The sequence below is a fragment of the Sphaerodactylus townsendi genome, linkage group LG05 (assembly GCF_021028975.2).
Source record: "Sphaerodactylus townsendi isolate TG3544 linkage group LG05, MPM_Stown_v2.3, whole genome shotgun sequence".
Lineage (NCBI taxonomy): Eukaryota > Metazoa > Chordata > Lepidosauria > Squamata > Sphaerodactylidae > Sphaerodactylus > Sphaerodactylus townsendi.
In genome coordinates, this window is record NC_059429.1 from 89,894,484 (window position 1) to 89,911,553 (window position 17,070).

Below are 17,070 nucleotides of genomic sequence, written 5' to 3' on the forward strand. Positions count from 1 at the left end.
CCAAATCGAATAAATAAATAAATAAATAAATAAATAAATAAATATAAATAATAAATTTTTGCCCGTCTTCACCACCTAATCACCAGGATTTTCCCAAGCTGGAGTTGGTAACCCTAGCCCCTAGACCAGGGGTCTGCAACCTGCGGCTCTCTAGATGTTCATGGACTATAATTCCCATCAGCCCCTGCCAGAGCTAATGAGAATTGTAGTCCATGAACATCTGGAGAGCCTCAGGTTGCAGACCCCTGCCCTAGACTTCTAAACCTATAATTAATTGTGTCTTCCATTTCACAACAAGAGTAGCTCCAGGGTTATACCAAATAGTGGGAGGAAAGAATGGCTGCAGAGCTTAAATTTTACTTCTACTACTGAATAAATCAGTGATGTTAGGAAAATCATCAATATTATTATGACAGGCATTCTTCTACTAATTTGTCTTTCCCTCCCCCAAATTTCCTTCTGGATCCTGGAGATACAAATGACCTAGGCTTTTTCCTCCCAAAGTGGAGTCATTATATTTATCATTGTCGCATTTGCTTAAATCTGAGTTTCATAAATAATACTGCACATTTCTGTTGCACATTTCAGTTCTTTCTATCCATTTGAATCTCTACCTCTCTGACACAACCAATGAGTTGTGTATGAATTGATAAAACACTGCAAAAAAGCAATTTTGATATGACAGTATATATAGCTGTACCAATATGTATCAGTGTGTATAGCTATATCCATTTTACCGATATGAAAGATCACATGTATACATCAATACCCCCCCCCCAATCATGATATATACTGAAATTGTTCTTTTCCTCCATTCAATCATCAACCAGAAGGGAGACTGAAACCAAGAAATCAGAAGGAGATTGAGACTGGGAAGGGCAGCCATGAAGGAGCTAGAAAAGATCCTTAAGTATAAGAATGTGTTTCTTGCTAGCAACCAAGATCAAGATGATTCATACTATGGTATTCTTCATTACTATGTATGGGCATGAAAGCTGGACAATGAAGAAAGCTGACAAGAAGAAAGTTGATTGATTTGAAATGTATTTTTGAAGTAGAGGTTTTACAGATACAGTGACTTCCAAAAAGACAAATAAGTAGATTCCAGATCAAATCAAGCCTGATCTCTCTCTAGGGGCTAAAATGACCAAACTGAGACAAGACTCACTGGAAAAGACAGTACCACTAAAGAAAGTTGAATGCAAGAGGAAAAATCCAACATGAGATGGACTAACTCAATAAAGGAAGGACTAACTGAATAAACCTCAGTTTGCAGGACTTGAGGTTGGAAGTGATTTGACGGCACTTAGCATACACCTGAGGCTATTGTGGCTGTAGCTGTTCTTTCACTTATGCTGATGAAGACCTTTCTATTTCACTAGACACCTGGAACCAGACATATGAACACTTTTCAAATTTAATATTTTATTGCTGTTAGTGGGTAGGATCTTACTGAGCCAGTCCACTTGCGTGACCTGCCCTGACCTGCCCTCCGAATACTTTTTTCCTACTTTCCTTTGAGGCAAACAGCCTTCTCCTGGAGGTCAGCACTATTGCTAGCAGATTGGATTTATGGGGTCCAACCCAGGTTTGTTTTAGTATTGCTACATTTAAGTGACATATTTTTGAGTTTTGCTTATGGTTACTTTGCAGACTTCATTCTGAAAATCAAGATACAAATGTAACAAACAAACATAGGAATTAGAATGGCTCTGATAGATCAGACCAGTAACCCTTCTAGTCCAGCTGCCCATGAAGAGCCAAAAAACACAGGATGCAGAGGTGAAGGCCTTCCTCCAATATTGCCTCCTAGTGCTGCGATTCACAAGTTTGGGTTAAGCATGGATGTGGGGTGGTAAAAAAGCAATTATTGGTGCAACCAGTAACATGAATAGGGCACAAAGTATGGTCTTCTCACAGTGTGCTATTTGCTTTCATATAAGTTTTCTGAGGTAAGGAAGAATCTATTTAAAGCCATTGAGTCTTTCTTTGAACAGTCATGATATAAAGTTTATATTTTGGGAGTGGGGGTACACAGTGTAGACTGTCTTCCTCTCTCTGCTTAAGCTGCCCCATTGCTATCTCCTTCCGCCTTTCAAACTGCGTGCAAAGAGGCTGTCCATAAGAACAGCCACTGTTTCACACACTGGCAGAGCAGGGATATTTCTTAGGAGAACACACTGTAAGACTCATTGACCGTTCATGCCACCATGAAAGTACTTTTGTCTGAATCATCATAGCTATGCAGAAGCCTTGTGCTCCAAACTGCCAAGCAGAATGAGACAAGATCCCCCATAGCAGATCGCTTCCTTGATCAGTTACGACAGCTTTTGCTTTCCCTTCAAAGCCATTCCAATAAGTAGTAATGCTTCAAGTATCCTGATCCTTCCTGGAAAATCCTGTTCCCTCCAAGCATAACACAGCCTCCTCAGAAGCACTGATCAGAGGAAAAGCGAGAGAGAGGGAAAGAGAGATAATTAAGAGTCATTACTGGAAAGTTTTGAGAATTTTACCTCTTGAGAGAGTAGACCGAGTAGTTAGGGTTTTAAAGCAAACAACAAAAAACCAAAAGTTATAAACTTTTAACCTCCCTAAAAGCCATTCTCTTTTAATTCCAAGTGCAACAGGAAAAGCAGAAAAAGCCTGGCAGAAATCAGAAAGAGTTGTATGTTTCCCGCCCTACCGTTTTGCTCTCTGGGCAGGTTCATGCTCCACTTGTGCCCAACATTTTATGTGCAGCTGAAGAGATTTTCCCTGCCTCCATTTGCTGAAGGTTGCCCCAGGATGTTTGCTCTGCAGATTCTGATCCTGGATGCTTTTGCAGCCCAAAAATACATAGTTGTACTCAACTGCTCCTGCTGATTCTGACAATATATGGTTTTCCTTTTTTAAAAAAAAAATCAAAGAGCTATCTTTGTAGCTATGCAGAAACACATAACAGAATTTTAGGTGTTTGGAAGATGGGCTTGCTGCCCACTGAAAAGCATTGGGCTGACCTGCCCTCCGAATACTTTTTTCCTACTCCACAGAAAAACCAAGTTGGTTGGCACAATGCAGTTGGTAAAGAAAAGGTCGAATGTGCACTCTTACAGGAGTCTCAGTAAGGATCCTCACTGCTACATTCTGGAACAGTGGTAATTTCTGGAGCAGTCTCAAGGGTAGGTTGGCATAGAACAAGTTATAGTAATCTAGCCTGGAGGTGACTGTTGTCCAAACAGGACAGGAAGGGAAAAGATGACACCTGTCAGAGGTGGGAAAAGGCCACCTTGGCTATATGTGTCCTGGGCCACCATGAAAAGGGAAGATTCCAGAATCACACCCAGGCTTTTGATGGAAGAGGCAGGTGCTAAAGCCATTCTATCCAATTTTGGCAGTTGAAACTCCCCTTCAACCCAGCCACAGGTCCTCTGTTTTTGAAGGATTATGTTTCACCTTGCTTTTTCTTAACCAACCTGCCATGGCCCCCAGAAACTTAGACAAAACATTAGGGGCAATGGCCAGCTGGACTTCCATCAACAGAAAAAGCTGGGTGTCATCAGTGTATTGACGGCAGCCCAGCCCAAAGCTCTGGACCAGCTGAGCCAGGGGTCACATGTAGATGTTAAACAGCACAGGATTGCCCCCTGCAGTAGCCCACAAAGCAAAGGGTGTTGCTGAGACATCATCTTCAAAGTGCTACTCGCTGTCTCCTATCCTGGAAAATCAAGGTCAACCATTGTAAGGCTGTACCTCAACTGCGTCAAAAGCTGCTGAGATCTAAAATAAACAGCAGCACTGACCCCCTCAATGCAGCTGGAGACAGAGCTTGTCCATGATGGTAACCAGCATGGTCTCTGTCCTGTGGCCAGGCTGAAAGCCAGACTAGAATGGGTCTAGATGTATAATGTGAAAACACCTGCAGTTGCTCCATCGCCCTCTCTCAACTACCTTACCCAGAAACAACATATTCAAGGATCCAGGAAGGGTTATTTAACAGCAGTCATACCACTACCTCTTTAAGTCTCCATGGGAAAGCTCCCAATTTAAAGGAGAGATTGATCATTTACAGCAATACTTTCCTGTCACAGAGAAGGTAAGGGGAGGTTGTGGGCCTGATGTATCTGTGCTGGGGGATATAATGCTTTGCCTGTTCTAATGTACTCAGTTCTGACAACAGCTATTCTATGTTTGCAATCAATAAGAATTCTGCTTTCAAGGTACTGATTCATTTATTGAACATGTCTGGGGTTGCAACATCCATGTGGATTAGCAGCCTTGTGAATCAGGAGGCTGCAGCAGAAAGGAGCTATTATCAACGAAGTATGCATAAAAACTTTTCCTGTAGCCAAAAGAAATGAAAAGTCTCAGTGAATGACTGATGAAACTCTTAACATTGGAAAAGATAGACAAGTAGCAAAAGTAAAAGGTGACAGAAATAGAATTAGAAGTCTAAAACATAATTCCAGAAACTTCCACATAAAGACAAATAGAACTACTGCAATAACCAGTGTAAAGAAACAGAAAAGAACAGCAAAAGAGAAGAAGGAGGAGGAGGAGGAGGAGGAGGAGGAGGAGGAGGATTTTTTTTGGATTTATATCCCCCCTTTCTCTCCTGCAGGAGACTCAAAGGGGCTTACAATCTCCTTGCCCTTCCCCCCTCACAACAAACACCCTGTGAGTTAGGTGGGGCTGAGAGAGCTCCGAAAAGCTGTGACTAGCCCAAGGTCACCCAGCTGGCGTGTGTGGGAGTGTACAGGCTAATCTGAATTCCCCAGATAAGCCTCCACAGCTCAGGTGGCAGAGTGGGGAATCAATTGGGAGAAACAAATCACCAGGAGCAGATGGGATACCAACAGACTTATTTCAAGCCATAGAAATGGAATCCTTCAACATCTTAATGAGAATGCATCAACAAATATGGAAAATAAAACAATGGCCCACAGACCAGAGATGCTCAACCTATATTCCAATTATGAAAAAAGCAGATATAAAAGATATTAATTCCTCATACAGGAGAAGTGATGCTCAAAATCTTACAACCAAGATTGTTATCATAGATGGAATTAGTAGGTTTGCCAGGTCCCCTGGCCATCAGTGGGGGAGGGGTGGATGGATCTTGACCTTAATGTCACTTGTGTGATGATGTCACTTCTAGAATAATGAGGGAGATACTCTGGTATTTGGGCAAAAACTTTATGGTAGAATGTGTTTTTACTACTGAGTTTTGTCCAAATACTAGAGTGTCTCCCTTGTCATTGCTTGTGACATCTCTTCCAGAAGTGAGCCATCACACTAGTGACTTCAAGGACTAGACCTCATTTAAGTCTGCTAAGACCCCTACTGGCCAGTTACACAGTGCCAGGAAGCATAGGTACAAACACAGGGGTTTGGCAACCATAGGAACAAGAAATGCTAGACATTCAAGCTGGATTTAGAAAAAGAAAATGCACCAGACATTATATTGTAATTTAAGTTGGTTACTGGACCATTCAAGAGAATTGTATGAATACCATGTGTCATCAAAAAGATAAACAAGTGGGCTCTAGATTAAATCAAGACTGACTCTCCCTACAAGCTAAAGTGGCTGAACCAAGGCTATCATATCTTGGTCACATTATGAGAAGACCAAACTCACTGTAAAAGTTAAAGGCAGCTGGAAAAGAGGAAGACCCAACATGAGGTGTACTCATTCAGTAAAGGAAGCCATGATCTTCAGTTTGCAAGACCTGATCCATGGACGTAGGTAAAGGGGGGGGGGTTCTCGGGTTTGAACCCCTCCCATTCATGTCCGAAGCTCCGCCCCTCCGTTTGTGGGTTTTTAAAACATTTTAGTGCTTTTTCAGTTTTTGGCCTGAAGGGGGTGCATTGTTTGGGCTAGCAGCACCAAACCTTCAGGGATTGTTTGGGGGACTCTCCTGATGATACTACCCAGGGTTTGTGAGGTTTGGTTCGGGGGGTCCAAAGTTATGGACTCCCAAAGGGGTGCCCCCATCCTCCATTGTTTCCAATGGGAGCTAATAGAAGATGGGGGCTACACCTTTGAGGGTCCATAACTTTGGACACCCTGAACAAACCTCACCACATAACGAATAGAATCAGGAGAGTATATTACCCTGATACCAACAGGTTTTTGTAGAAGGTTTGGAGTCCAGGGGGGGTCCAAAGCTATGAACTCCCAAAGGGGGTGACCCATCCTCCATTGTTTCCAATGGGAGCTAATAGAAGATGAAGGCTACATCTTTGAGGGTCCATAACTTTGGCACCCCCTGAATCAACTTCACCAAACCTGGAATTGTTATCATTAGAAGGAGAGACTCCTAAAAGATTACCCTGAAAGTTTGTTATTAACAACTGCTAAGCTTAACAATTGCACCCCTGACGGCAGGCACCCCCCAAATTTCCCCTGATTCTCCTTTTAAATCCACCCCCTTCGGCATGGATTTAAAGGGAGAATCTGAGGTCCTCCGTTTAGAACAGGGGTAGGGAACCTGCGGCTCTCCAGATGTTCAGGAACTACAATTCCCATCAGCCCCTACCAGTAAGGCCAATTGGCCATGCTGACAGAGGCTGATGGGGTGGATTCTGAACATCTGGAGAGCTACCATGAGTTCCCTACTGATTTAGAAAGAAAGAAGAAGAGTTTGTGGATTTATATCCCCACTTTCTCTCCTGCTTAGGAGATTCAAAGGGAGGCTTACAATCCTCCCCTTGCCCTGGCTGAAAACCCTCACAACAAACACTCTGTGAGGTGGGTGGGGCTGAGAGAGCTCCGAAAAGTTGTGACTAGCCCAAGGTCACCCAGCTGGCATGTGTGGGAGTGCACAGGCTAATCTGAATTCCCCAGATAAGCCTCCACAGCTCAAGTGGCAGTGAGCAGGGAATCAAACCCGGTTCCTCCAGATTAGAATGCACCTGCTCTTAACCACTACGCCTCATTGAAAGTGATGCTGTTTCAGGGTAAGGGATAATCCACCCCAAAACAGCATCACTTTCAATGTTGTTTAACTAGGGACCCCAGATTCTCCCTTTAAGTTGGATTTAAAAGGAGAATTTGGGCTCTCTAGTTTAAACACCATTGAAAGTGACACTGTTTGGGGGTGGATTCCAACATCACAGTGGCTGCCCAGGGTGGGGGGGGGGCACAAAACTCAGATTTTGTACCAGGCTCCATTTTCCCTCTATGCCTCTGCCCAGAGGGGAGGGCAAGGGAGGGCAGGGCAGGGGAGTCTGCCCTCCCCGACCTTGGAGAGCTGCTTTTATAAGCACTAGGCCAGGGGAGGGGCTTGAGGAGGCATGGCCATGCCCTAGGGGCGAGTGGGGGTGTGGCCCCACCCCCGAACACCCCCCCATAAAAAATCTATACCTACGTCCCTGACCTGATTAATACTGTTAACAATAGGATGTTTTTGTGGTCATCACAAAAGGGGGAAAAACCACACTGAGTTGTGCAGCTTTTCCTGTCACTATAAAACTGATTTGGGAAAAAGCTTGCACACACAATCTGGAAAAGACTGCACACAACCAGAGCTGCTGGGGACTCAGCCCTTTGGAAAACTCAAGTATTATATCTTTGCCAAAATGGGAGTTGAGCTGTATGGAAAGTCTGTCCTCAAAAGCTTTAACTCCAAGATGGCAGTGTAAGTGGCAAAAGGGATGGATAAACACCAAACAAAAACAATTTAAAAGGTGGCAAAACAAAGCCCTGGAAATTAAACACATTTTTATAGAGAGAGTGTCATTCAAATTAACCCCCTCATACAAAGGGTTTTGATTCAATCTGGACATTGCATGACAGCCTCCCTCCATCTCCACACCTGCTGCATGGGCACACAGCCCACTGCTATTGTGTGTGCACCCTCTGCTTCCACCCCAATGGTTAAACATTAAATGGAAGCACTGGCATCAAGCCCAAAAGAGTTCTGGACTCTTTTTTGCCAGTGAACTCCAGGCCTATCCTTCCTTTGCACGTTGGGCACTCTTCCGCTTAAGGAAGCAGTACCATTGTTGAAGAGAAAAAGATGCCGAACACCTCCATAATTTAGATGTGTAGCTTCCTTGGCTTTCCCCAGGATGTTGCCTAGAAAAACTTTATCCTTTGTCCCAGCAGATGTCTTCAAGCTCAGCAGAGAACTACTAGGCTAGCAAGCTGAGACAATCCCATCACTTTGCTGGATTTAAGCAAGAGACTGAAGTGTGTAGCCTTTCTAAAAATTCCCAACTGATATTTTAACGTGATTGTATTAGGTTACAGTCTAAAAGAAGTGATTGACACCGGAAAGGTGTTCTGGCAAGTGTATGGAAGCTTGTTTTCCTCAAAAAGAATAAAGGCAAGAAGAAAACAGGGTATGAGAAGACATGACAATGAAATTTAAGTGACCAAGATCTTAAACCAAGATAAGTAGATTTAAAAAGTAGATTAAAAAAAGTAGGGCTAATTCTGGAATCCAACATGATGAAATGACTAATGAAATGCATCCAGTTAATGGTAAAAACATGTAGGTTTGTGGCCTGTGAATTTTTTTTCTTTTTGCAAAACATCAACATCTTGGATTTAGGTTCTTCTCACAATTCAGTTAGTCAGATCCCAATCACATTATTACAGTCTCCTTGACAACAATGAAATTGCATGGATGCGACTGGCAGCAAAAAAAGAATAGCTCTGCTTCTAGTATTTTTAATACTAGAAAGAGGGTTGGGGGAAGACTTAAGAGATTACAAAAATGACTAAAAGATCTGTGTAGACCAGCTCCAATTTCTACAAGTTAACCAAGTCTTGTCATCTTCAATATTCAGATTAAACCCTCTGTTACAAAACAAGAATCTTCCCTAGACATCTGATGGTATTTATTGAACAAGGCTAAGTGCTCCCTGTAGGCATGACATGATTTTAAAGTGCTGCGATTGTATTAATTAAGTAATCACAGTGCTATATGGAAGGGATTAAGAGGTGTTTGGGTTGGTTTTAAGATAATAATTGCTAGTTAATGCTGGACTCACGTATGGTGTAGAGCACACCAACCGCAGTGAGGGTCTCCTGAGCTCAGACATTCTCCACAGGTTGTGTACTGTTCACAGGATTCAACGGAAACCTGGGACACCTAGAGAAAAAAGGGAATACAGCAAACACTGATTCAATGCAATTTCACCCATTTTGCTTGCCAAAATAACTCAAGAAAGCAAGCCACATGTAGCTGGACTTCTTGAAGTAAAGGAGTGACAACATTTTAATTAAAACTCTCAACATGTCCATATAGATTTGTGAATGGCTAGTTCATTTCCTTACACTTACCTCATTTAATGAGATGAGAGAAATAAAATTAGAGTGCACAACACTGCCCCGTTTATTTATTTGAAACATTTATTAGCTACCTTCCTATCTTATAGGAACTCGAAACAGTTTACAACCCTGGCTGTTAAAGCAGGAGCCAGCCTTGGATAGGTGCACTTTCTTCCCATAGCTCTTTCTCTCCCTGGAAAGAATCCCCCATCTCTTCTTAACTGTAATGGAGTATGTGATCACTACATGTTAATGTGAGTTTCCCTTTGAAGAACTTGCAAGCGACTTCAGCTTCTGCTTCAGAGATGGCTTCAACTCCGGCTAAAAAGTAAGCCCTCCTGAATTTCTAACTTTGTTAAGATGGATGCCAACACAGTTGGTAGGTAGGGAATATTGCTCCAAAGTTGGCTTCCAATTTGCTAATTGTGGTTAACCAGAATCCAGTGCTACAGAAGCCCAAATTGACGTATGTACATCATGCACTAATGAACACAGGGAGCTAATTCTCCTAATGAATTGTGTAACCATATTCAAATCATACCATCTATCCTAAGGGAATTTATCTTTTGTCTTAAGAATTCAAATATTATTTTGACAACAGCCTCTCCAGAAAGGTACTGCTGAATTGTCTTGGTTGAATTAATTCCTCACAAAACTACTAAATGACAGATTATTATGAGCACTCCACTTTTCCAACCCTTATTTTCCTCAGTCAGTTTAGTAAGTGCTGACAGACTAGGATTCTGTCCCAACACATTTACCTAATATAAGTCAAAGAAAGGGCATAATAATAGCATCTTTTTAACTTTAGAAGAAACCAAATACAAAGCTAAAAAGTGCAGCAATTTAAAATAAAATTCATGTTAAGGTTGGAAACATTATATAAAATTGCCCACTTGTTTTGAGATGCTTCCTTAATATAAGATATAAAACTGTGTTGGTTGGTTTCAGTTTTTGGTCTGGTTCATCTCTTTTTCATGGATAGCTGAAGACCTGCTAGACTGGTTCAAGTTCAGCTTGCTAATCACAAACAGGGAGACAGTTTCTTTTGCTGGATTGTTTGTAAGCTGTTTGGGCTTGTTTGGTGGGTTACTTTCTGTGTATCTGAATACTCCAGCTGCAGGGCTCAAGCCAACAACCCTGTGTGGTAGGTCAGTATTATAGTCACTTTACAGAAAGAAACTGAGTCTGGAAGAACGCAATTTGTTCATGATCATATGAGTTGGTATCAAAGGCAGAATTAGACCCCAGGTTTACTGAACCCACATCAGATTCTCTGTCAATCAGACCACACTATCTCCCAGACACCAATTCAGAAGAAAACCACAAGGACACACATGAACTTCACCTGGACCCATGCAAATGCACATTCTCTCCTCCCACCTGGGAGGGGGATAAAATGGATATTCAACTATGCAAAGTATGCCACACTATGCCACTGAGAGAAACACATCTTACCATAACATGCCTCAGAACCACAGCCACACAGCCTAGAAAACCAACAAAAGCCAAATATAGCAAAGTGGTTTTTTTGTGAGGGGGGAAAGGTCAACATCTGATCAGTTAAGTTGGATGCTGAAAGACCAATAGTGGGGCAGCGGGGTAATCCAGGTAAAAAAGTTTTCTCTATTAGTGAATATAGATGAACTGTCATTGCACATGAATATTAAGGAACCATATTGTAGGGAGTGGTACATTGGCCTTTCAATGACATCAATACAACCATATGTGAACTAAGGGACCTTAAGTGAACTAAAGAATGTGGGCTTTTCATATGCAAAGCACAAATCTCAGTGGTAAGACCAAAAATATGCTAGCTAGGGGGATGCTGGAGAGGGAATGCTGAGGTGCAGTGAATATTCCTTTCTGGGCTCTTCTACTGGCTTATGAAGTAGAATGTACAGTGTTTTGCAAGGCAGCCACATCACTACTTGCACCTGTGATTATAATAGAAGATCAGTTTCAAGGAGAACCATGTATCAGGAACGGTTATATATTTGTTTATAGGGGGAGAAACCTACCTCAACCTCTCTGAAAGGTGGTAGGAGAAAAATAACTTTTAAAAATGGCCATCAGTCAACAGCGTAATCTCATTTCTAGGAAAACAAGGTCATGACATCATTCCTCTCTAGGAATTGATAGAAATTTAGTCATAATGTCACTGCTGAGGTTTTCTGGAACAGACATCACACTGTCTCCCAATGGTCAGCTTCCCATGTCTCCTCTCGCTGCCTCCTGCTGGTTACCGGGCTATACCTGGTAACCTAGGAAGTGGAAGTTTCAGCTAGAGAATTTCCAATTATGACAGAAGGGAAAGTGGAATAAAGAGGCAGCAGAACAACACAGAAAGCTGCTGGCCAAGACTGGTTGACCATCGCCAAATAATGGAATGAAACAAGTGTCCATCTGATATGTGATACTTGCTATGTTTGTGCCTTAGGCTAGAATAATTTTTGTTAGTTGTATAGTTACCTCTGAACCTGTTTAATTGTTTATAGAATTAGTTTATAGAATACATGAACACTTCTCTGAGTAATATAGCAATAATTACTCATTCTCTAATAGCAGAAACACAAAGAGAACCATAAAGTACAGATTCAGCCACTTCACTGGTATGGCCTGCTGGTACTTTCTTTTACTGTGCAGAGGCCTAGGCCAAAGAGCAGGGCACAGCCTGTCTGACAGATGGTCCAGAAGTCTAATTTGAACACATCAAGGATCAATTCCTGGCTTATGCAAGGAAACCTGTCAGCATTTCTCCTGGCACAACCCCAGATCAAAAAACTGTTCCTCCAAATGCCCATTCATAAGAATAACTAGAGTATAGTTATGACAGGAGATGAATCTTTATTCTACATTATTATGGCTATGGTATAGCTCTAGCATGCTTTCTGGCATGCAGGGTACCACTGGGACTGTATCTTTTTCCTCAGTACCTTCAACATTTAATCTGCCTTACTGCTGAAATACTCATCTATATTTAGTCAGCTCATGTGCCTTTGGGGCCTTTACACACAGCAATTCAAAGCATGAACCAACAGATCTATTTTGTATTACCATTTGTGCAATATCACATCTACACATATTAGTTTTAGGTGGAGATAACTTTCTTGCCTTTCATCTACTTTTTAAAAAAACAGATTCATTGAACTGTAAATGGAAGATGGTATATAAATGCTTCTAATGAATAAAACTGCGCATTCCAAAACAGAAGAGGAAGAAGTACTCTCTTGCAATAATTGTTTCAAGTATGTACACAGAGAGAATCTAAGAACTTTTCAAGGCAAGAATTGAAAAAAATTTCAATATAGTGAGGCAGATGCTGTATGTATGTCTGTTTAAGAGAAATATGCTATTTATCACCTGTTATGCTACAGAAAATATCTAATGAGTCGTGTGGGCCCATATGATGCTTGCCTCAACTCATCCAGGTCCAGCTTTAAATCGCACACAAACTGAACAGTGGGGTCTGACTGGCTCTACCTTTATAAGGTTGTTTCTGGAGGTGGAGCTGGGGGGGGGGAGCAGAGCCAACAGTATAAAGTTAGAACTAGTCCATCAGTGGTGGTCAGTTTACCACTGGCCTCAGCTGGAACCTTCAGTTTAAAGCTGGACCCGGCCAGATGAGGCCAGCATCAAACAGGCCCCTCCAACTCTGATCTCCACATGGAGATTGGGGTGAAGAGCTGGCTGGCCCTATACTTGAACTCCACATGGAGTTTGGGGGCCTGCGCCCCACCCCAACTCCACAGGGCACAGCTGTGGGATGGGGTGTGTGTGGCATCCTGGTGAGTGTTGAGAACCATTTTAGAAAGCTATGCCCCTGGCTGCTTTTACTAGATATTTTTTTTCTTACTATGCAATGAAATACATCTCCTGTAACTTAAGTCCATTAGATCTTGTCTTCCGAAGTGGCAGAAAACAAGTCTTTCCCCTCTTTGCCCAGAGCCCTTCGGGGATCGGGCGATATAGAAATCGAAACAATAAATAAATTTTATAGGACACCCTTTCAGGTAGTAAACAGCATTGTTATTGTTGGGATAAGTGCTCCTGGTAGTTGGAGATTATCTCTTAATCGTAGTTAGCAGAGCGGCACGGGTGGCTAGAACACAGCAGAAGCCTTACCTCGTGTGCGTGCGTGTGCGTGATGGATCCCAATGTGCGGCAAGCTTACACAAAAGAAAGTCGGAGTCAGTTATAGTTTCTTATCTAATAAAAAGAGTATTTATTAGTGAACTCCATTCTGGATAGAAAGGTAGGTAGATAGAGTCACTATGCTATCTTAATCTAGCTGGATGGAGATGGATGTGAGGAGAATCCATCCTCTCTCTAGGCATGGCAGGAAGAAGTGGTGAGAAGGGGTCGAGGAAGAAGCCGGAAGGAAGGAAGTCCCTGAGAGTATCAGTCTAACATCAAAGGGATAGAACCAGCATGATAGAGTAAAGGTGTCAAATCCCTAGGTCCCTATCTAGCCACTAGCTCTCTAGTAAAAACCCCCTCTGTAGGTTGAGGCAGGAAACAGCGTAACAAAGTCCTTCACTTCCAACACCCCCTCTCGATGTTTCTTGACTCAGGTAGTCAGGCTTATCTTGCTTCTAAACTTCTCAAAAGCAGGTCTCGGTAGGGGTTTAGTGAAGAGGTCTGCAAGCATCTCAGTGGTGTGACAGTAGATCAGTTGAATGAGGCCATTCTTTTGCAGTCTTCTCACTATGTGGTACTTCACATCAATGTGCTTGGTGCGCTTCTTCACATCTTCTTGTTTAGATAGTTTAATGCAACTTTGGTTATCTTCATACACTGGTATAGGAAGTGGTGTGTCTATGCCTAGATCCTTTAGGAGTTGGCATAACCACTGTAACTCGTGACAAACGTGAGCAGCAGACACATATTCTGCTTCTGTGGTAGATGCTGCTGTTATGTCTTGTTTGGTACTAGACCAACTAATAGGACCATTGCCAAAGCAAATGATCTGCCCATTGGTAGATGCTCTGTCAGTTGAGTCTCGGTAATCTGCATCAACATAAGCTATTAGTGTAGCATCTTTGGTAGCTGGCAGTTTCAGTTTAAGATGTGCGGTTCCTTTCAGATATCTAGAAAGCGTCTTCAGTGCATTCCAGTCCTTGACTGTTGGTGAAGCAGTCTTTCTGCACAATAGACCAACTGCTATTGCTATATCTGGTCTGGTCAATGTACTTATGTATAGAAGTTTTCCTAAAGCTTCTCTATACTTGGTGTTATGAGAGAGTAATTCAGTGGGATCATCTTGTTTGATATAATTGACTTGTATAGGTATGGGAGCTGGATGTGCATCGTGTAGATCCAGTAAGTTGATTAGATCTGTAATCTTCTGTTGTTGATTCAAAAGGAAACTCCCATCTTTCTCTCTCTCTATTTGAATTCCTAAGTAGTGTGCAACTTTTCCTAGTTGCTTAATTTCAACTTGTGTGCTAAGATGGTGTATTAAGTTCTTGTAGTCTTCTGTGTTCTCGTAGACTAGAAGTAATTCTTTATTAAAAGCAAAAATATAAGTCCTTTTCCATTTCTGTTCTTGACATAAAGGCATTGGTCAGCCTTACTTTGTTGAAAGTCTGCTTGAAGTAGCACGTTGTTCAAAAATGTGGATTTGATCTTTATCTGTTGAACTTGCATCTGCTTGCTAGCTGCAATGCTGAGTAAAGTTCTTATGGTGGTGAAGTTGACAGTTGAATCAAAAATTTCATCAGAGTCTTTCCATTGGTTTGGTTCATCTAACGCCGAACTTGCGAGGTAGGAAAGTCCCAGTCTTGCAGGTGGTACTCCTTTGTTTGTGCGTTCTGATCGTCTCACCTCATCTCTTGGGATTTCTTCCCCCTCTGCAACTGCTGCTGGTATTGGTAGGTACTCTGGTTCAACATCTACATCTGGAATTTCTTCTGGTTCATCAAATACATCTTGGTTGTCATCTAAATCTGCGCTGTCATCTCTCTGTGCATCGTTGGCAACAGGATACATCAGCCAGTCTTGCTGGGGCTTGGTCTGGTCATCGTGTGCCCCCTCTGGAGACATGGCCATTTCATTTTCCTCAAACTGAACAGATCTGCTGATCATGATCTCATGTGTATCAGGGTTCATCAAGCGATACGCTTTTGATTGAGCAGAATATCCAAGGAAGATTGCTTTCTTGGCTCTTGGTTCAAACTTACTCTTTCGTTTTTCTTTGCAAACATATACATAAGCTGTGCATCCAAAGACTCTTAGGTGTGCCATTGATGGCTTGTAACCTTGCCAAAGTTCAAAAGGTGTTAGGCCTGTGGCTCTAGTGTACAGCCTATTGTGTATGTATGTAGCTGTCATGATTCCTTCTCCCCAGAAGTGCTGAGGAAGGTGTGCATTAATGAGCATGCACCTTACCTTGGTCAGTAGACTTCGATTAGCTCTTTCTGAAGTGCCATTTTGAGCAGGGCAATATGGAACCGTGGTCTGGTGTTGAATTCCTTCAGATTTCATGAAGTCCTGCATCGCTCTGGATGTGTATTCTCCAGCACCATCACTTCGTAGTACTTGAATATTTCGCTGGAACTTGTTCTGCGCCATTCTGACATAGTCCTTAAACCTGTCCAGAGTCTCAGATCTTTCTTTCAAAAGAAATGTGGTTACATATCTAGAATAATCATCAATAAATGTCAGAAAATATTTAAAATTTACCAATCGTTTCAGGAAGTGGCCCACAAAATGTCAGAGTGCACTAAGATCCAGAGGTTGCTTAGTTTTTCTCTCACTCTGTTTAGGATAAGATGTGTTCACAGCTTTAGCTTGTAGACAAGAATCACAAGAAAAGTTAGTTTCACAGTTTTCAAAAACAATATCTTTAGTTAAAGCTTCTTTATGCATTTTCAGGATTGTATCATGTGCACAGTGGCCTAGGGCGTTGATGCCATATGCTCAAGCAATTTTTGTGGTTGCAGGCTTTTGCTAAATTGGTTTGAAAATCATCATTGCATTTTTCAAGTTCAAGTTCACCTTGTTCTGCATACATAGGAACATCAGGCAATTGATTAACGTGGTACAGTCCATTCATTTGAGATGCAATGAGACACAATTCCTCTTCCTTTGTAACATAACATTTTCCATTTTTAAAATTCAATTCAAAATTCTGTTTTTCCATTTCAGCTATTGACAGCAAAGAATTGGTCATCTCTGGTGCATAATATGCATTTTCAATGGTAAAATTAGCAACTTCATTATCAGGCAATATACAAGGGATCTCTGCAGTCCCTGAATATGATGAGAGAACATACGTATCATTTCCCATGTAAATTCTTTGTTCTGGGATTTTACTCAGTTCTACAAACAAGTCTAATCTGTTGAGGACATTGCATGAGGCACCACTATCAATTAAACAGTCATTTTTGTCACCTTTTATGTGCACTGTGTAAAAATTTCGATTCTTAAAAGCTTGCTCAGATTGTCCTTGCTTAGGGAATCTTTTAGTTGAAGATCCTTGCTCTAGTGGTCGATTGCTGTAACAGCGATCAGCTTTATGACCAGGCCTTTGGCATTTGTAACAAATGATCTCTTTGTTAGAGGTGAAGCCCTGGTTGGGACCGCGTGGCCTGTAGGTATTTTTATTGCTGTGGCCAAATTGCACATCAAAGGAACTTTCCCTGGCTCTGGTGGTCACGTGATCTCTTCCATCGGGTTGAGCCCCCCTTCCTCTAAAGCCATCTCTGTGGTCATTTGCATTTCTAAAGGTCTGCCCTTTTGGTTTTGGATGGAATGATGCCTTAAAGGCATTATGTTCCAAAGACTGAGAGGGCTGACTTTTCCCTGCATTT

At 42.0% G+C, this 17,070-nt stretch overlaps 1 protein-coding gene across 3 annotated transcripts in view; it reads right to left on the reverse strand.

The window, feature by feature from the left end:
- PLXNA2 (plexin A2) overlaps positions 1 to 17,070 on the reverse strand; it is a 533,025-nt gene that overhangs the window by 204,118 nt on the left and 311,837 nt on the right. For all 3 annotated transcript variants that reach the window (XM_048496018.1, XM_048496021.1, XM_048496020.1), the window contains exon 5: positions 8,977 to 9,077. In XM_048496018.1, the coding sequence (XP_048351975.1) occupies positions 8,977 to 9,077 (101 nt within the window). The remainder of the gene's footprint in view (positions 1 to 8,976; positions 9,078 to 17,070) is intronic.